General features: G+C 43.8%; 1 protein-coding gene across 1 annotated transcript in view; it reads left to right on the forward strand.

Annotated features, from left to right (window-relative positions):
- Positions 1–19939, forward strand: part of GRK5 (G protein-coupled receptor kinase 5) — a 239237-nt gene extending 219298 nt beyond the window's left edge. Inside the window, exons 13-17 of the mRNA XM_029911366.1 lie at positions 5290–5427; positions 8807–8944; positions 10279–10410; positions 12482–12550; positions 19553–19939. Coding sequence (XP_029767226.1) covers positions 5290–5427; positions 8807–8944; positions 10279–10410; positions 12482–12550; positions 19553–19648 — 573 coding nt within the window. The 3' untranslated portion in view covers positions 19649–19939. The remainder of the gene's footprint in view (positions 1–5289; positions 5428–8806; positions 8945–10278; positions 10411–12481; positions 12551–19552) is intronic.
- Positions 19940–21149: the final 1210 nt, after the last annotated feature.

Raw genomic sequence — 21149 nt, forward strand, 5'->3', positions numbered from 1 at the left:
CATTTGCTTTTGTTGTGCCTTATTCATATTAAATGCATCTTTTGCAAATTTAACATTTAAAAAGAAAACCCTCTGCAAACGGCTCAAAATACACAATCGTCATCTCCGTTCCTGGTCGTGTCTACATGGGATGGACATTTCAGTCTCGTATCCATGACTGTTGCTAAAGCCCTCTGGAGCTTCAGCAAGCAGGAGGACCTGTCAATGCCTGTGGAGTGGTGGGCCACCTCCTTCTACAAAACTCCCCAGTCCACTCTGCTTCCTGCCAGCAGCAGCAGATAAGCAGTCTCCTACTTCACCTGAGCTACAGAGCATTGGGAAGTCCTTATAGAATTTCCATATGGCTCCAGGTTTGTCCCTGCTGGGACTCGCGGCCTCTTTAAGGAGATTGCTCAGCAGCGTACAGCAGCTTCTCTTTACTGCCTCAGGCAAAGGCAGAGAGCTGAGTGCTGGTTCCCTGTAGCTGTGCCAGGCAGGAGAATCTTGCCCTTTCTGTGTCCAGGTGGAGTTCCCCCAGCAAGTGCACTCTCCTCTCAAACGGACCCCACTGCACAAGCAGAAGCAGCTTCCAGGCAGTGGCCCCAGCTGGAGGAACAGTTGTTGGCCCTTCGGATCCAGGCTCAGTGGGTCTTGTGAGGCAGCGTCTCAGCAGTGGCCAGACAGTTGTGCAGTGACCAGCGGTTTCAGCCAACTCCCAGCTGCCTGCTCCACCTATGCCTCCGCAGCCAGAAGCAGCAATACACCAGCGGCCAACTCCATTCATGCTCCAAAGACCGGTTTCTGCATCAAAGGTTGTTGCAAATTGGCTCCTGGACACCACTGAGGGACTCAGGTCTCCCCACCCAGCCTCAGCCACCACACCCTGTGACCGCATGTACCAAACAGGAGCCAACATTTTCAGCCAGATGAGGATCAATTCCCAGATTGAGTTAATATCCCCAGCCGGCCCAGAGGTGGAAGCCCTGCAAGGACTGTTGGAAACTATAACAAGGCAGTGGGGCCTGTTTGTCTTCCCTCCATCCTGAGCAAGAGCTGCACGCATCTTCTATCTAACACAGGCTGCTCCAAGTCCACCCCTGCCCACTGCATCTCAGTGGTCAGCAGCGCTGGCTCTGAAAGCTTCTGGACATCAGTAAAACATTTTCCAGGAAAAAGCCAGCAGAAGTAAAGTCCAAGAACCAGTGGGAACTTAAGAGTAAAAGAGAGCCTTCTGCGTTAGGATTTCTCCTCTCATATGAGGAGAGGATCCCTTCAGCATAAAGGCAGGAAGCAGATGTGGTCTTTGTCCTCTCTGACCAGGAGCTACAGAAATTGGCTGGAGAAAAGTCGGACTCAGATGGGAAACTCTTTAGGCCATCAGACCTCAGTGAGCTTTCCCTATAAAGGGCAAAATTTAGAACCCTGCTGTGGTTAAAAAAACACAAATGCAGAGAAACATGCCTCAAGGCATCCCAGTTCACAGTCTCGTCCAAGCCATCAAAAGCAAAACTTCCTTCCTCCCCCTCATCTGAGCAAGGCAAGTTGTCTGATTTGGATCCAGCGGAAGAGTGCCAGGAAAGATTCTTTCCCCTGGACTGTTTCAGCATGACGTTGCACCAGGTAACCATTGAACCTTGACCACTTGAACCTATTGTGAGACAACAACTAGACGCTGTCCTTCAAACCCTCTGCACCACCCCGAAAGAGCTGTGAAGGGGATTAGATCGAGTGGAGCTAATAAATAAGTCTGAGGCTCATTAAGCTGTCTCAAATGCAGTCCCAGTGCCAAAATCAGACTGTCACCCTCCCAAAGGTTAACACTGTCATTGATAACCTTGTGAATTAATTGGTCATCATTTTGGGGAGTGACCTTTTGCCCAGTGATTGCCAGATTCAGTCTTCCTGGCATGGCAATTACACCTCTGCCACACTAAAATTCTGCTGATTCGGCATCTATTGCTCAAGCTATTCAGGTGTGTATCAGCTCCCTCTCAGAGGCTAAGGACCAGTAGTCAGTGGCTTTGATATAGACTTCTCCCTGGATACTTTGTGACTAGGTTTGTGACAAGCCATTAATGGATCAGGCAATGGAAGGCAAACCACCAAATTGTTGGTGCCGTGCAGGGAGCAAACTGGAGAAGCCTTAGGAAATGTTATCCTATAAGCCAAGGATGAGGGCGAGAAACCCCTGCCATTAGCCAGGCACCCGAGGAGAGATTACAGACCTTCCATCAGGAGCAAACAGTCCTTTCAGCTTCTGCAGCTGAGACCATCACTCATCCAGAGGGCACTGGAACACATCACGGCTAGGCATGACATCTCCAGACAACCCTCCCACTGCAGCAAGGATTCCTGATTCCCCATCTTCCTTCCCCAGGCCTGAGGTGCTATGATCCCTGCAGGCATCCTCCGTCCAATGGGCTGTATGGTAAAATTCAGCAGAACTTCCCTTTCCCTCACAAAGTCATTTGTCCCCTTCCTAGTTCCTGGAACATGGTAAAGCCCAGGCTGATGATGGAGGCTACATTCCCATTTGCTGATTATTGAGGCTCTTGGATCAGAACTAAGGCTGGAGAGATGCCTAGAGATTTGTTCACATTTCCCCCTGGGCATCAGGGTTCAAAGATCCTGAACATCACAGTTCAAAATGGAGACCTGGAAGTCCAAGTCCACCAGGACAGCCATTTTTCAGGGTGATTTGTTAGCCTCAGCAAGGTTTATCAACATGTCCAGTCCTTGGGGTTTCACTGCAGTAGGACTCCCTCTGTAGGAATGGCATAGTTGGAGATGATAAAGAAAGGCCTGGTGATTTTTCTTCTCTTGCCATTCCAGCCCATCTTAGGGTTGGAGCTCCATCAGCCCTTCAATTCAGAGGAAGATGTGATTGTTGTGCTGCATAGAGAGGTGAAATACAGGAAGGGAACTATTACTCCTTGTTTCATCTTTGGAAGCAGTCTCCCCAGAGATCAGGTTTCAGAGTAGCAGCCGTGTTAGTCTGTATCCGCAAAAAGAACAGGAGTACTTGTGGCACCTTAGAGACTAACAAATTTATTAGAGCATAAGCTTTCGTGGGCTACAATCTTCTCCCCAGAGAGGTTCTCAAACAAGGGGCCATGTCCCTGCTGATTATCTGCTTCCGCTGGGGGCAGAACCCACTAGGAATGGTCAGCTTGAATACTCAGAAGAGGCAAATAAATCGCAGGGTGCTAGTGAGTCTGTTTGGCTGGGGGGGTTGTCTACTTACTCAGCCATGTTTTTCTGATGCTTTTGAAAGTGTAATGCTGCTCAAATACTAGATGTTTGCAATGTAGTTGCTGCAATTAGCTTTTCCTCTGCTACCCCCTGGTGGATTGAGATGTTGTAAGTAAAAAACAGCTGAGCTGTGTGAACTATCAGCTGTACCTTCCTGTGCAATGATTTCCCTCTATGTTGTGAATGAAGCAGTATTTCTTTCTCCCGCATCTTACGTTTTTTCTTCTTTTTCTCAGTGCTTGGAGAGAAGGAGGGACTACCCCTTATACGTCTTGCTGCTAATGCATGATCAAGTCCTTTTTAACCTAAGGCTTTTTCTAGCCTGACTTGTCCGTGTAGCATATGTCTTTGGCTGCCTTTTTGGAATCAGACTGCCACAGGAGAGTCTTTAGTTAAAACTCTCCTGTCGGATATTCCCCATATGGTATTCCCCTGATTCTAGTAAGTACCCCCTTCTCATTTAAAAGGGCAGGTTTTTTATTCTCTTCCCAGTCTTTCAGCATTAGAAATCAGCATTCGCTAGAGAGGATACGCTAACACAGCTAACATTCATCTTTTTGTAAAATCAGTTGCTTTTATTGCATATTTATTTGCCTCTGACTTATCAAGGGGAAGTATTTTTCACTATATTAGACAACTGCAGTCTCCTAAGCAGTGTCAGTTTATGCATCCGAAGAAGTGGGTTGTAGCCCACGAAAGCTTATGCTCTAATAAATTTGTTAGTCTCTAAGGTGCCACAAGTACTCCTGTTCAGTTTATGAGTTGTGGCTCATGTTTCACTGCTTTGGCTATAAATGCATGCATGCACGAAAAAGCCACTTAAACTGAATGAAGACAACCCCTCCCCCACAAACCTTTCAGGCCACTGTCAGTTTCACGGTTCAGGAGAATGTCAGAAATTTGTGATGCAGTAGCGACATATAAAAAAGGCCATCAGTAATTGGCATAGGCTGATGCGCAAAGGTAGTCATTACATACATAGCTCTGCCTTTCTTTCAGTGCTTAAAAAATATAATAATTAGATTGAGTAAACACCGTGTAATAAGTCATTGGCTTGTTCTAATTGATTACGGGTACTTGATTTAAAAAGATTAGGCACCAAAATATCTCACTCATTGAACTAACTGGGCTCTCCCAGATCAATTATCAGAAACATAGAGGCCTCCCAATGGACTCTGGTTCTAACACACATCTCTCTGTGGTTATCTTCCTGTGCATGTTTATCTAATTTATCAATTATGCTGAGTTCAGTTAATCCCCATTGCCCTATTAAGGATCCCTGTGAGCAGAGAGGAAATCTCTGCAGTCAAACTGATTCTTCTGTAGACGTCTCCAGATCTCCTCCAAAGCTGCAAGTGAGCTTCCCTCAGCCCATCACAAGATGCCTGAATTCAGGATCTAGGAACCGATGTAGCAGTGCAGAGATGGTGTCTTATGGTGCCCTGTAAAAATCTAGGCTTGGGCTGATGGAGGCTGGTTATATTGCTGATACTGACACATATTGGAGCTTCAGCTGGTGTGAATCAATGTAGCTCCGTTGACAAAACTCCCGTTGACTTCAGCGGGAGCAGGAATGGGCCCAGTAGGCTGAGTAACGAAAAAGATATGATTTAAAAGTTCAGTATTACATGCTATACTGGAAAGTATTACACTGGGCAGGGGTAAACAGGCCAAAGTAACAAAGGAGCATCATTCCGACAACAGTAGCTTGAGAACGAGTGTTCAGAGAACATGTGGGACTATAGGGCATATGTCAAACCTCCTCTTCTCTCAGCCACCCATTGAAAATAAGTGGGAGGAGACTATAGGATAGAGGACAACACTATTGAGATTGTAAGCTCTTTGGGGCAGATCATTGTCTATATGTTTGAATAATGCCTAGAACAATGGAGTCCTGATCTGTTTAGCCTCTAGGCTCTACCACAATGTCATGATGTTAACTCATGATGATAATTCTCCTGTTCCCATGCCCCTATTCAAGCACAAACAGGAGGGAAAATATCATCGTAGGGCTATTGCTTTTCAGGCTTTCTTACGATCTTTCTTGGTCTGTTTCAGCTACTAACCAAAGACGTGAAGCAGAGGCTGGGATGTCAGGGGGAAGGTGCAGTGGAAGTGAAGAAGCACCCATTCTTCAAGAGTATGAACTTCAAACGATTAGAGGCAGGAATGTTGGACCCTCCCTTTGTCCCTGATGTGAGTAGCATATGGTAGAGAAAACCCCACTTGACTGGATCTAGAGAGAATATATTGCACACACCCCTTCTTTAGATGTCTTTCTAAAATGACCGCTCCCTTATATTTCCCATAGCTGGCAATGCCTTGTTTCATTTCTTTTTGGGATAAGGATGGTGAACTGGTTTAAATAACACCCTTTCCCGAGCCCCAAACTTAAACTCAACCTTTTCTTAGGTTCCAAAAGAACTCCTTTTATTTCTCCCCTGTTTTTGTGCCTTGTGAGCTCATCCAACTGGCACCAGGCCTCCTGCAAGTAGCAGATAGTTCATAGGGAAGCATATTTTCACAGAATTCCCACTCCAGTTTTGGAGACGTAAGAGATTGAGAGCTCAGCTAAGCATGTATGTATATTTGTACAGAGAGGGAGAATGGTCCAGTCTTAGGCGAGGTAAGTTCAATTCTCTACTCCAGGGGTTCTCAAACTTCATTGCACTACGACCCCCTTCAGACAACAAAAATTACTACACGACCCCAGGAGGGGGTCAAAGCCAAAGCCCAAGGGCTTCAGCCCCAGGCAGGGGGCCTGTAAACTGAGCCCCACCACCCTCGGGCTTCAGCTTCGGCCCTGGACCGTGGGGCTTTGGCTTCAGCCCTGGGCCCCAGCAAGTCTAACAGCAACCCTGGTGACCCCATTAAAACAGGGTTGTGACCCACTTTGGGATCCCAACCCACAGTTTGAGAACCACTCCTCTACTCCACCAGAGACTTCCAGGTTGACCTGGGGCAGGTCACTTATATTCTCTGGGCCTCTGTTCCCACCTGTAAAATAGGAATAGTAGCACTGCCCTACATCAGAGGGGTAGTGTGAGAATAAATATATTATAGATTGTGAGCTGCTCCGATATGACCATAATGAGGGCTATTTAAGTACCTTAGCTAGATACGCTTTTAGCTTAAACCACAAAATCTGGACCCAGACTTCAAACAGCCCAATGTTCTGCTCTGGGGGAATAAGTCTGGCCCATTATAAAAAAAATCTGTTGTTTGAAAAAATTCAGAATCGGGTTCAGGTATTAAACACCCCCCGCCCCCCAGGACTGTGTTTCTCTAGTGCTTATTTGAAATAGATCCCAACTCTGACCCTCCCCCTGAGGTTTACCCATCACTATTGCACATACTGAAGGTCAGTATTGCAGTGACAGTAATAAAAGTTTCAAAGCCCTTTGTAGTATACATCTCCTTCCCCGTGCACAGAGTTCCATGGTTATTTTCCTCTCCCAAGCGTGTCTGTCTGGCTAGGCCTTCTAGCCTTAAAGTCCCCATATGGCTCTAAGTAAACATTGTAGCTTTAACGTATTAGGAAAAGTAACAGTTTGGCAGCTCTGGTTTGCATTGCTGCAAACTCAATCAAACCAAAGTGGTTTAAAAGCTACAAAAGTTTACTTTAGCTGCTCTGGTTGGCTTTGCACTTTACTATGTAGCCTCGTTATTCCTGCCAATTTGCCCAGGGTGTTATGACCTGCTTCAGTGGGAAGAAATAGGAGACAAACTAGTGTTTCTTTCTCATGAAGAAAATTAGAAAATTCTGGACTCAAATATGGGATCAGCTAGAGCCTACTAAAAGCTTAATTGTGGTATGTAATGGCTAGAGGGCATCTATTATCCATGTGTTTGCTAAAGTAGAGGCACATAATTTTTTGCCCCATTAAGGGCAGCCTGGCAATTTATTGGTAACTCAAGAGCTGCACCTAAACTAGATAATTCAGCACTCACAGAACTCTCTTCATTCATAGATTATCAGGATTGGAAAGGACCTTAGGAGGTCATCTAGTCCAACCCCCTGCTCAAAGCAGGACCAATCCCCAGACAGATTTTTGCCCCAGATCCCTAAATGGCCCCCTCAAGGATTGAACTCACAACCCTGGGTTTAGCAGGCCAATGCTCAAACCACTGAGCTATCCCTCCCCCCCATGGGATCTCAAAGCACTTTACAAAGAGAGGTATAGTATTGTTATAGCCATTTGACAGAGAGGGTAACTGAAGCACAGAGAGGTTAATTGACTTGCCCAAGGTCACACAGTCAGGAATGGAGGTGGGAAGAGAACCACATCTCCCAGTCTGCCACTGGACCACACTGCCGCCACAGAGAATTAAATAGACGATAGCAGCCCTCATCTTTAATCAGAAGGCACAGCACACAGAGAATATAGATTCCAGCATGTAGCACTTCATTTTGATTAATTTGGCCAGACTGCTCAGTTCTAGATAACTCATTGCATGCTGGGATCTCTAGGCTTTGCAAGCCACACTTCCACTTCCATGTTAAGGAAGATAGTGTATCATGTTGTAGAATTCTGTAGGCTACACTAGTCCTACAAGCTGCATCTTGGTAATGCCTGTGTTAAAGGGTAACTTTGTGCAGCTAGGGTAAGTTCTATGGACATGCAATGAGTCCATGTTAAGTAACCACTAGGGAGTATTTCTGTTTTCTGTTCAATATGGCTGACTATTGGTCTGTTAGCTGAGGAAAATGTCTCTTCAAAGTGACGTAGCAGTCATTCCAGAGAGCTAAGAACTATATTAAAATAGTTAAAGGTATTTGACTGCATCTGCAGAAATACAGCAGTGAAAATTGTAGCAGTTAATAGGAATGGCTCTAGAGTGTTTCCAACGGCTGAGAAAGAGCTGAGCTATTAACACAAACAACGGAAAAACTCCAAACCTCTTCTGTGTTCTTTAGCATTTAGTACAAATTCCTTTAAAGCTTCAAGCTTGCAAACACCACAGCTGGCTGAGCAGAATGAGACTTCCATTTGGGGCAGACAGAGCCATCCCAGGTATGCATTTTGCACAGATTTTCTAGTCTTTGAATGGCTTGTGTGTCCCTCTCTAAAAGAAAGAACCACTGAGCTATCCCTCCCCCCCATGGGATCTCAAAGCACTTTACAAAGAGAGGTATAGTATTGTTATAGCCATTTGACAGAGAGGGTAACTGAAGCACAGAGAGGTTAATTGACTTGCCCAAGGTCACACAGTCAGGAATGGAGGTGGGAAGAGAACCACATCTCCCAGTCTGCCACTGGACCACTATTTTTTTTATCCTCTTTTTACCTTATCTTATTTTTCTGTCCTTGTCACTTCACCTCTTAGCCATGTGCTACATGGATGACTAAAACCCACTGTGGTTCTGCTGATGCTGTAAGGACTTCAAAGTGAAAGCTTTAAATGCTTAAAGCAAGTCAGCCTTTGACGATAAACACATGGGCAGAGCAAGTATAGGAAGGCAGGATGTGGCTAGTCACTTTTGGTCAGACATTCTCACTTGAATGAGTGTGTGAATCAAGGCACGTGTCCAGACTCAAAGACGTTTTCTCTCCTGCTTTTTCTGCCGAGACAGCCCAGAGCAGTATACTGCAAGGATGTGTTAGACATCGAGCAATTCTCCACAGTGAAAGGGGTAAACCTGGACCAAACAGATGATGATTTCTATTCCAAGTTTTCCACAGGATCCGTATCTATTCCATGGCAGAATGAGGTAAGGGTACACCATGATCATATCGCCCTAATGCAATCTCTAACCCAAAGCTGCTTAAGAGCAGTTGTACGCTTCCAGTAATATATACCCACTGGGTAACGTGCCAGACTCTAATGCATTCATAAGTTACAAATGCACTCTTTCAAGATCTATAAAGTACCACAGATGTCAGGTTCAGGTGACTGTTTCTGCTGATTCTGCATATTTGTGTAAATTGGCAAGGGTCCGCCTGTACTTCCTCCTGCTGGTCTCCATGGAGATGTTCTGATAACTGCTCTAAAGAACTTCCGCGGAATGGATTGCTGCCTTAATGTGGCGCTCTATTTGTGACACTCCTCTCATTCATTATTTTGTATCTGATGGGCCCCAGCTGCGGCATTTAAATCTGGATCTGAACTTTTCTGAAGTGCCAGGGTTTTTGATTGGGGGATTTGTTCTGCCTGCTGTAGAAACAGAGCCAGCAGTAAAGTTCAGATCCAAGTATAAACTTCCCCATAGTTTAGGGGGGCTCATAACTGGCCTTTTGGGTTCAGGCCAATCCGTATTTTATATTGTCCAACATAGGAAAGAAAAACAATGCAAAATTTAATGGGGCATTCTCTTAATAAGACTTATTGGAATAGTGCAGAATCATATACATTAGAGATTGAAGCCATCTGTTAGGTTATATTGCCAGTACAGGTAGGGGCTCAGCTATTGTTCTAACACAATATACTTTCCCCATTCAAACCCTTGATGGCAAAAGATGCTTTTTATACTGTATTGATTCCTTGGCATGCTGACAGCACCTCAGGGGAGGTGATGAATATGGTGGGAAAACTGACTAAACTGCCTTGCTGTTTTGAATAGTGAGACTCTTCCTCGAGGTGGCTAAGGTCAGGTCGACTTGGGCTGACAGCATCAGCGGTCAGAACTGCTTAGTTACGGAAGCTCCAAGTGAAACTGAATGTGGTGTTTAGGTTGGGACGTTAACTCTGATTTTCCCACTCTAGGGCCTGAGAGTTATTCAGTTCAATTTAACAAGCCATCAGAAGACTGTACATCTTCAGCCCCATCTCTGCTACTAGAGCCACAGTAAACTGCCTAACAACAATAGCCAGAGAGGTGTCCTGTTGCTGATTGGCCCTTGTTGCGTCCTACACCCTCCTGTCACATCTTGTCCCTCTTTAGTTTGTAAGCTCTTTAGGGAAGGGACTGTCTTTTATTTCATGTTTGTACAACACTTAGTATAATGGGGCCCCTGGTCCTGATTGGGGCATCTGGAGTCTCTTGTAATATTAATAAATAATAGTAATAATGCATCATCTCTTTTTATTCTTTCCGTGTTTTACCAGATGATAGAAACAGAGTGTTTTAAAGAGCTAAATGTATTTGGACCAAATGGTACTATTTCACCGGACCTAAACAAAAGCTACCCCCCAGAGCCACCCAAGAAAGGATTACTACATAGAATATTTAAACGTCAGGTGAGACCTTAAATGTAACACAAAGAGCCTCTCTGAGCATAGGCGCTGACTCCATGGGTACTCCGGGGCTGAAGCACCCATGGAGAAAAAATGGTGGGTGCTGAGCATCCACCGGCAGCCCCCTATCAACTCCTCCTCCCTCCCTCCTGCCCACCAGCGGGCCCTGACGATCAGCTCCTCCCGCCCACCGCAATTAGCTATTTCACGGCGTGCAGGAGGCTGGGAGGGGAGGGAGGAGGAGTGAGGACACGACGCACTCGGGGGAGGGGGCGGAAGTGGGCGGGAAGAGGCGGGGCAGGGGTGGAGCTTGGGGCAGAGCCAGAAGTCGAGCACCCACCGGCACTTTGGAAAGTCGGCGCCTGTGTCTCTGAGTATGATATGTATGCTACCCTTATGGTATGTCCATCATGAGACACATGAAATACCAGGCAGGGTTTGTTCTCACAGTTTCCTTGTAATTTTCTACTTGGTGTTGCAGATTCCGTATGTTCAGTTGGTTCAAATAAGTGTCTGCACCTAGGAGTTCTTATTTGATTCAGTACTTTCAACTTTCCAAGACGTGGCCATCACTACTCTGATATTTATCAGGGCTGGTTGAAATGGTTCCGTCTAAGCTGTTTTTTTTATGGAAAATTGGGTTTGTAAGTTACATGATTTTGTGGGAGAGAGAAAATTGTCTGCTTTTCATGGAAAACATCAATTTTTCATTAAATAAACGAATGCCCAAAACATAGGAGATGTTGTCCAACCAGGGAGTCAGGCCCATAGAGGAGAATGGGAGCATGAGGCAACTGAAATGCGACTCCTACAAGAGGCACCACAGCAACATTTCCAAATCAAAGAATTTTGGGATTTGGCTGAAATACTTCAGTTTTTGATATTTTGCTGAAAAATCTGAATTTTCTGCAGAAAATAATCCCATTTCCTGACCAGCTCTGTTTTTTATCATGTTCCCCTCGACAGGCTGCAGGTAGTTTAGGCTGGAATTTTGCAAGGGCACCTTCTACTCCGGACACTGATCTCAGTCCCACCCTCAGAGGCTCTTAGTAACCCCTGGCTCAGCACCTATATCCAACCAAGGGCAGCTCTGCCACCCCTAATGATTCCTTTGTGTCCAGGGCTACTGGGGACTGTCCATGAAAAGAACACGTGCTAAGAATGGTGCATTAGCAATGCTGGCTGCCAGGCTGGGAGAACTAGTCATGCTAATGAACCCAAACCCTGCTGCCTCCCTCCCAAAACAAGCACCTCCTCTGTCTCTCTCCACCGGGCCTCCCTACTGCATGAGTGGTGCTCACGACTGAGACTTGGTTTTCTTATTTTACTGTGTTGAATGCACAGCACTGTGTCCTCTTTGCACTGGTGTGTGCTGGGCCCCATGTGCTATTCCCTAACACTCCTTGCTGTGTTAGCTCTGACATACCTACCCACCATCCTTATTTAAGAGTGACAGGCCTTATTTTTTAGAAAAATATTGACCATTTTTCCACATAACATTTCGAACCCAGCATATTACACTGGAGTTACAAGCAGGGCCGGCTCCAGGCACCAGCTTGGCAAGCAGGTGCTTGGGGCGGCCACTCCAGAGAGGGGCGGCAGGTCCAGCTATTCGGCGGCAATTCGGCGGACGGTCCCTCACTCCCGCTCGGAGCGAAGGACCTCCCGCCGAATTGCCGCCGCAGATCGCGATCGCGGCTTTTTTTTTTTTTTTTTTGGCTGTTTGGGTGGCCAAAACCCTGGAGCCGGCCCTGGTTACAAGGCATGTCTCCCTAAATGTTAGCAGGTATGCTCTGAGGAAGGCAAAGCCTAGGAGGCCAGAACTGTTTGTGCTGTATTGAATTGACTCCTCTAATGTGTATCCTCTTCTCTGTTGCTCTAGAGAGCTCCCATGGTTCTTCTGACCTATGGAAAATAAAGACAAGCACGCTAAATAAGTTTTATTTCAGTAAATCTTCACGATGTTACAAGACCAGAAGGAGGCAGGATAATATGACATGACCAAAATGTGAGGCAGATGGGAGGTATGGGATGTTATGGGGATATAAATATCATTGTTTTCTCCTTTCTCCAGCATCAAAACAATTCAAAGAGTTCACCGAATTCAAAGGCGAGTTTAAATCACCACATAAATTCAAACCATGTAAGTTCAAACTCTACCGGAAGCAGCTAGTTCGAACTCAACTTTCATGAAACAACGTGTTGCATCCTTCCACTATAATCTATGGAGCTTCTAAGGATGAGAGAGCATCCACCGTTGAGTTAAAAAATAAATGATCTCCCTGCAATGGAGATATTCTATCCATTCCTTCCAGTGGAGCCTCACATTTTATGAAGAAATTTCCACTCAGGTCTGTTTTTGGAGGTGGCACTCAAGATGGTGTGAATCAGATTTGTCTATTTAGAACATTGCAATAGAAATTCAACGAACATGACTACTTGCACGTATTTAAATAGCATCATACTAGAACTGAATTTTGTCTTTATTATTTTTAAAGAAAAGTTTTGTAAATTTCTCTATTGTCTCAGTTTACATTTTGTACATTTGTATTTAAATGAAAGTCAGACTTTGGGGTGTATATTTTCTGAGCAGCAGCTGTAAAGCCATGTGTTTTAAGACTTTTTTTTAAAAGAAATGTGACTCAAGACTTCCAGAGCCTCAAATGAGAAATCATTCTTTTTAGTAAGTGTAGAAAATTATTCATATTTCACTTTATCAAGTTGATTTTACTGACATGCATTTTTATGGCACAGTTTATTCTTAATAATTTTACATCTGTATATTTGGCTTACAGCAACACTGCATACATTTTTCCTCTTTGTTGGTTTGTAAAGTCTTGTATTAAATGCTATTATACGTAGTCAAGACTTTGCCGCATCTAAGAATACTATTTGCTATGTCTGAGGTTCGTAATGTCATGGGACCAGCACTGTTGAGATTTGCACTTATTTTTGTTGTTAGATCATCACAATATTTATTGTTTTTAATGGAACCCTGTTTTAAGTCCTCCCCTTTTCAAACTTTTTTTTACTATTGCTAATGAGAGAAAGAACAAATGTTAGCAAGGGTTGCTAAGAAAGACAAGTTGTCATCAGTTCTTCAAAGACCTGAAATCCTTCACCCATTGAAATTAACAGCAAAGCTCCCATTGATTTCAGTGATACAGGATCAGGCCACAAGTGAGAGGCTTTTAGTTGCTTATGTCACACAGCTACCAGGAGATTGACCCAATAGCCCTATCTGTGCTGGCCAGGGAAGCTATAGGGGACAGAACCAAGCCAGGAAGGTTCGGCTCTGGATCTCAACTTTTCTACATCCATTATATCCATTCCAGCCCATGTCTACTTTCAAGTGAGCTGTTCTAGAGCCCTTAGGCTGCATGGCTCCTTTTCTGGCCCCCTCAACCAGTGATGAAATGACTGTCCCAGTACAGTTAGCTGAGTTCAGTGCCCATTGTAAAACAGTATAGTTTGCCCTTTTTTGATTCCACAATGTTTCATCTCAGGCTACCCCATATTATTGTTTAAAACAATTGTCCCACTGGTATAGATGGGCTCAGTCAGGTTCAATATCCATACTATGAACCAGTTAACAAAAGCATACTATGTGCTAGGAGTGTATCTATTCTCAAACATGCCATGTAGGACATCAGGTGTCAAACACAGCTTCACCCATTTCAACTGATATTGGGAAACATTTGACCCATTGGTGTAGACGGAATCTGCTGAATTCAACATTTGCTGTAAAATAGTTTGGTTGACCATGCTGAATTGATTGAGTTTTCCTAAACTTTTGGGACAACTGATGTCTGACATGTCATGTCTAAGAATTAAATGACTACACTAAGGTTAGGCCATGTCTGTGCTATCCAGGGAAACTGGGTTAGCGTCTTTCTAGCAAGAACTACATGTATGTTTAATTAACCACAAGGAACAGGTTACTTAGGGGGGTTCTGGAATCCCCATCATTGGAGGCTTTTAAGAACAGGTGAGACAAACACCTATCAGGGATGGCCTAGATATATTTAACCCTGCCTCAGTATGGGAGGATAAACTAAATGACTTCTTGAAGTCCCTTCCAGCCCTGCATTTCTATGATTAGACTGGTGTGCACAGGCGCCGACTTTCTAATATGCCAGGGGTGTTCAACCCCCGACTCTGCCCTAGGCCCTGCCCCCACTCCACTCCTTCCTCCAAGGCCCCGTCCTGCCTTTTCCTGCCCCTGTTCCACCCCCACCCCGCCTCTTCCCACCCCTTTCCGCCCCTCTCCCTCCAGTGCGCCGCGCCCTCGCTCCTCCTCCCTGTCCCCGCAGCCTCCTGCACGCCACGAAATAGCTGATCGCGGCGGGCGGGAGGCGCAGGCAGGAAGGGGGAGGCACTGATCAGCGGGGCCTACCGGTGTGCGGCAAACACGGGGGGGGGGCGGGGCTGATGGGGGCCTGCCGGTAGATGCTCAGCACCCACCATTTTTTCCCTGTGGGTGCTCCAGCCCCGGAGCACCCACGGAGTCAGCACCTATGCTGGTGTGAAATTGGTTTCCGTGGCCAACGCAGAAAGAGCAACAGAATGCATGAGGTTTTTTACAGGCAAAACCATGAATGATAAGGACTCAAAATAAAGTAAGTTCTAGAACAACTTAAGATCAGTAAGGGACAGAACAAGGTCAGTGCTTTTGTAAATTAGCTGATTGAGAAAGGAATGGAGTTATTGGGCTATGTATGTATGTATTGGGCTGATGTGTGTTTGTCATGGAGTACAGTATGCCAAGAAGCCAAGACACCCCGTAGGGCAACTAATAAGGTTGTGGACTCTCCCAATCACTTGTAGAGATACAGGTAATTAAGTCTGCGTTGTAAACAATCCAAAACAGCAATGAAAATTTGTCTCCCTCTTCCTTCTGACTGATGTTCTGGGAAGATGCGGTGGTGCAGAGGGTTTTACCCTTCACTTTATCAATGCAAAGATCAAACAGGCAGAGTGCCAGCGGTTTCACCTGTGTCAGTGATGCCACTGCAGATTTGAGCAGAGGTGAAAGAATGTGGAGAAGTGAATGCTGAGAATTTGGACTAATTATGTCTCCAGTTTAGTTGTAATAGTTCCAACTCACTAGTAGGCCTGAGACATGAGAGAAGTACTGTGTGAGTGAAATTCTCCATTTATGTTCTGACGCAAGCCCACTGAAGTCAGCAGGAATCTATGCACTGACTGTAGTGGGCTTTGTGTTAGGCCCTTAATGCAAAGTTTGCATTCTGTGGATGGCCTTGCATGGGCCCTCTGCATCAGGGTGGATTTCACCCAGTTTCAAGAAATGTAGGTGACAATTCGAAGTGCAGCTCTAAGGGGAACCTCAGTTTCTGTGGGGCTTAATGTAGGGCTCACTGTTTCAGTACCAGTGTGTATGAGAAGCTTTGTATGTAGAACTTTACTTGCTTTGCCTAGAATATCCTTACTGGGATACATTTTTTCAAAGGGAGAGGCTGATGTCCACGTGCCAGAACAACACTCAGATTCATCTGTGTGTGCAGTATGTCAGTGCTCTCTCAAACCGGTTAATTCATAAGCACAAATGCAAAGCAAAGGGAGCACTGAGTGGTAGATAGAGCATGGTCCTAGGTTGTGTTTTCAGTTCTGCTACTCCCTCACTTTGTGGCATTGTAGAGGCACCTACCTCCCATTAGAATAATGTTTATAATAACGTTTGCCTGCCGCCCGGGCTCGGGGTGGGGTTGTGAGGCTTAAATCAGGAATGTTTGTAAAGTGTGATGAGGCTCTTGGATAAAAGTCATAATAAGAATCACATATTAATATTCATCATTAAATGTGGGTGAGTGCAGAGCGTATGCATGAGGAGCTCATTCCCTACATTTTTAACCATTTGGTCCATGAAGACTCCGTTTTCTTTTTTTGTTGTTTTAATGCTTCACAATTAGATTAGAGATGAAAAACCTAATTACAGTGAACCCTCCCTTGAAGGCTGTTTGTTAAGGCTAAATGACCAATTGATAACCCTGTCTAGAAGGAACATCATGGGTAGTCACAACACTGCCAGTCAATACCAGTCTTGACCGCCAGTCCTGGGATTCTCCTGAACAGGGCTTGCCTACTATGTCAAACTGAGCAGTATTTTTTGTTATATATCCCACTCGAGACTGGGCTAAGAACACACTGTGCTCACATTCACTTGTGTGATCCAGTAAAAATTGGAACACAGATTGCTATGGGTGGAACTCAAGTGAATCAATTTGTTGCACAACCTAACTCCCCCAAACACATGGAGCCTGATTCTCAGAGGTGGTGAATACTCACAATTCAATCTGAAGTCAATGGGAGCGGTGGGCGTTCAGCACCTCTGAAAACCAGGCCTATAATTTCTTTATACTACTTTGGAGAGAGCATACTGCTAGCAAGAGAGTGTTTAGTACTCTGAATCATAATGAATAGCTTTGAGATGGGTTTGCACATGGCAAAAGAATAGAAAGAAATAGTTATTTCATAGTTTTCCAGCACAAGATTCATTTAATCTATTATCTTTCCAGTTAGAACAAAGATCCTTTTGGGAAGTGCACAAGATTAGAGCTGGTTGAATTATTTGTATGAGTAGACTGTTGAGCAAATTTAGCTCTTTTTAAATGTTTGGAAATCATTTACAAACGGATTCTGAATTCTGCAACTGGATTTATTTTTAAGTCTTCTCCAGATAGGCTGAAAATTATTCATCAGTCTATGGGTTCTTCATTAACTTTCCAGTTCAATGATTCTTTATGAGTGGTGTGTGAAGGAGTCACATGGCATTTTTTCTGCTTTCTGCTTGGATGATTGAAACTTCTAAAACGTGAAAATAACAGCAAATAAATATTTTTTGAGTCTGCACATATAACCTTTTTCATGTGAAAATAAGGGTGTTTGTGCACAAACAGCCATTCCAAAGACATGTGTGAACAAAAACCTGTTCATGCAAATGAAAAAACGCACAAAACTGGTCAAACCAAGCAGCCAGTAGGAATTCAAATGAACGTTAGTGAATACCATTCTTGCAGTACTGAATCAGATCTATTTAATATAGATATTAAGAGGAATTTGTTCAATTGACGCTCTGTTTTTCATAGAAAATTTGGAATGTCTTTAAGAAATATTTGAAGTCACTTGTGATCATTCCTCTCCCCGGGTAACTATGTCCAATTTCATTGTAAGAAACATGTAGCCAAACTTTGCTGATTGATTGGTGTCTTACCGGATATAGAGGTGGTTTTTCTTCTTCTTCAGAGTATACGTAGAATAGAACACACAAAATCCAGTAGGGACTATTTTTGTTAAGCCAACTGTCATGTTTCCAAGCTAGATCCAACTGGCATCTTTACTTTTCCATCCAAGTCTCAATTTCCAAGCCAGTTGCTATTATCCTTTTCAGTAGAGAAGCCTCAGATAAACAAACTTCTGTAGTACAAACAAAATAAGCAGAAACAGGGAGATACAGTATCTATGAACTCGTAAGTACAGTTTGAGAACTAGGTTAGTGTGTGGGTGTGTACATGTGAAAGGTTCTCGTCTTTAAGTTCACAAATTCTTGTTGTTCAAAGTTTGTAAGGCTCCCTCCCACATGTTAAATATATTGATCAAAATGAGATGGCTCATCAGCTGCTCCTGAGCATTCTCTAAGCAGCACTGGAAAAGTTGGACTTCCTCTTTGCTTTGAAAGAATGCCTAGGGCTAGTCTGCTTTTCCAGGCAGGGATCATGTCTTCCTGTGTGTTTGAACCTCACCTAGCCAATGGGACCCACTCCTGACTGGGGCCTTGGGCTGCTACTTTAATTTAAATAACAACATTCATAAGTGCCTAGTGCACAGGTGCCCATTTCACCAAAACATCACTGGCACATTTGAAGGCAGTTAAAACTGGGAGGCCAAGGGGTGAATGGACACAGAGATTGACCTGCCCTCATCCTGGGAGGTGGTCCTGGTCTATCCCAGGCTGGGTTGAGATCCATTAGCAAGGAAGTGCAAGAGAAGCTGTGGCTAAACAGAGGACACCCTTTTCCAGAGCTGTCACAAGCACTAACTCCACCTATCCTTTAAAAAATAATGATACCGATGAGTGTCCTTAGGCTAAAGCCGAACAAACAGGCTTAAATCCTATTCATCCCAAATTCCCAGCTTCCATCTGTCAGGAGGACAGCAACCTCCTTTAGAGATAACAACTAATAGCCTTTATGCAGTGCTGTGAGAGGATGCTTAAAAAAAGGAGTCTGCCACCCAACAGCATTCTGTACTAATAACTTCTACTCTGCAGTAATACAAATATCAGCTGCCATGTTGGGGTCTGTTACTGCAGAATACTATCAAATGTTTTTTATAAAGGAAGAGCCATACGCTGAGAAACTCTTAAACAATGTATTACTTACATTGGCAGTGGCAGTAATTTTTGATTTAAGATGATCTCCTTGTGTCTGGCTCAGGTTTCCCCTGTTCGCTTGCTTATATTTGGAGTCAAGAGTGCTCGATTCTATCCCTAGCTTGGCCATTGATTCTCTGTCTTGCCCGTGGCAACAAAATTAACCTATGCGCATCTCAGTTTCCCTGGGCTTATAAAAGGAGTGATGAAACTTAGCCACCTTTGTAAAGCACTTGGAAGTCTCTAGACAAAAAAAAAAAAATGTGAAGTATCAATATTAATTGTTTTTTATTTGAATGAATTGAGCCTCATCCAGCAGCTCTTACCTATGTAACTTCAGTGAGACAACTCATGTAAATAAGGGTTCACGATTTTTTTTAATAGTTTGTCCTAGTTCCTTTGAGATGCTGAGATTTTATGCACTTTGCTTCAGCAGCGAGACCTCCTGCAGAGCAACAGTATAGACTTTGAAGTGTTCGTTTCCTTGTTTCAGAGCTAATCAGTAATAGCAATCATTCAAGATCCTCCCCTTTTTATATTAAAAACAAATATCTATGAGGGAGGGGACACAAAATAATCACCAGTTAAACTTCAAAATCTCTCTTTGCTTGCTGAACAGTTGTTCCACATGTGACAGAATTCCTAGATACCGAATAATTGAAATGCTGTGTTAAATCAGAATGATGCATGTTGGACAAACGTTGGGAAAACTCAGTGGCCCATCTATGAAAACTAAAGAGATTATCACATTTCTAGGATCAAAGGACTTCAAAAGGGAATCCCAGGCCTTCTGGAAATCAAATGGCCCCCAAGGAACCATCACTACCAGGAAAGAAGAAACATGTCAGATAGTGCCTGGATTATAAATGTATTTTCCATTCTTGTCATTCCACAGCTGTTCAGTGTGTTTATTAACCAGTCCATGTGAGTTATATTGTATGTGCTGAGTGCAATCTCCTTTGATTGCACTTCTTTTAAATACTGGACACTTGTCTAAAAGATTCAACTTTTTGCCTTTACTTTGAAGGTGGAGGATGTAAAAACTTCATTTTGCATTTCCAAGCAATGTAGATAGATCTAAAAATTTCATGAACCATCTTGTATTTGCCCATATCTGACTAATGATTAAATTGTAAAACTGCAGAGTTTCATATTAAGACTAGTCTTTTCACCTGCTTTGAAAATTAAAATTCACATTTGGTATTAACACACACACAGTATTCTTCTGATCTAATTTGAAAAGCGTATCCAGGAGTAAATGTTTTTAAGCACTGCTAATACTGTAGTCTCTGTAAGAGGAACAGACACTTCTAAAGAAATGTTAAAGTTGTCTTTCATAATTCAGTCAACAAATCAGTTTTGTAATAAATTAAAGCAAATGTTCTCAGTTAGAAGAACTAGTGGCTGTTGGCATTGTACACACACAAAAAATCATCCTAGTATCCAAAGGGTTTTTTGTTGTTGTTTTATTACAGGGAGATTCTAACATTGTTTTATGAAACTAGTTTCATTTTGAGGTTGTTACTGAAGATAATGGCTTCTGTGTTCTATGGCTGCTTGAATTCTTCGTACATAATGTCTAATAATGTCACAGTGCTGCTGTATCTAGAGATCAAACCACTGTTTTGTTTTGGTTTTGTTTGGGGATTTTTTTAGAAAAATAAATTCTTTAATTTAAATACATTAAAATTACTCATTCTGATCCATTTTCCCTCTATTTTTTTATTGGACATAAGCCCATATTGCGCCAGATAATGCTTCAGCTGAAGTCCATGGGAGTGTTACCATTGCTTTCAATGGGAGCAGGATCAAGTTCAGACATTGCTGGGACATCTGCTGCCTTTATATGTTTTATTATCATATTTTTCTGTCACATCACCTCTCCAGCCAGTAGATCTACCATAGGTCAGAATCTTAGGCCTTGTCTACACTGAGGTTATTAGCCATGGGCAGCTGCATCAGGGTGACCATGGAGTACTGATTGAACCATGACTTGCACTAGTTCAACTGACCCCACGGTGTAAACCAGGACTTGAACAAGTGGGGCATGTCTATACTAGAGGTTTGCATTGGTATGGCAAGGCCAGTGTTGCTACCCAGTGACTAACAACTCCTCAGTCGTGCTCGTATTCACAAAGCCTCCAAACAATTACGTGACATGGTCAGCGTGTAACAAGGCAGAATGGCCTAATAAACTGGGCAGGAGACTAGATACAAAGACTTTAAAGAAGGCATCATGACAGTCATCAAGAGTTTTTCTTCACTGCTGTGTTAGCTCAGGGTATCAACACTTGAGTTAACTCCTCTCGAGTAGCTTAAGCATCAGCAGCACTTGAGCACGGGCATCAGGTTA

The sequence above is a fragment of the Terrapene carolina genome, unplaced genomic scaffold (assembly GCF_002925995.2).
Source record: "Terrapene carolina triunguis isolate 2854851 unplaced genomic scaffold, T_m_triunguis-2.0 Scaffold95, whole genome shotgun sequence".
Taxonomy (NCBI): Eukaryota; Metazoa; Chordata; order Testudines; family Emydidae; genus Terrapene; species Terrapene triunguis.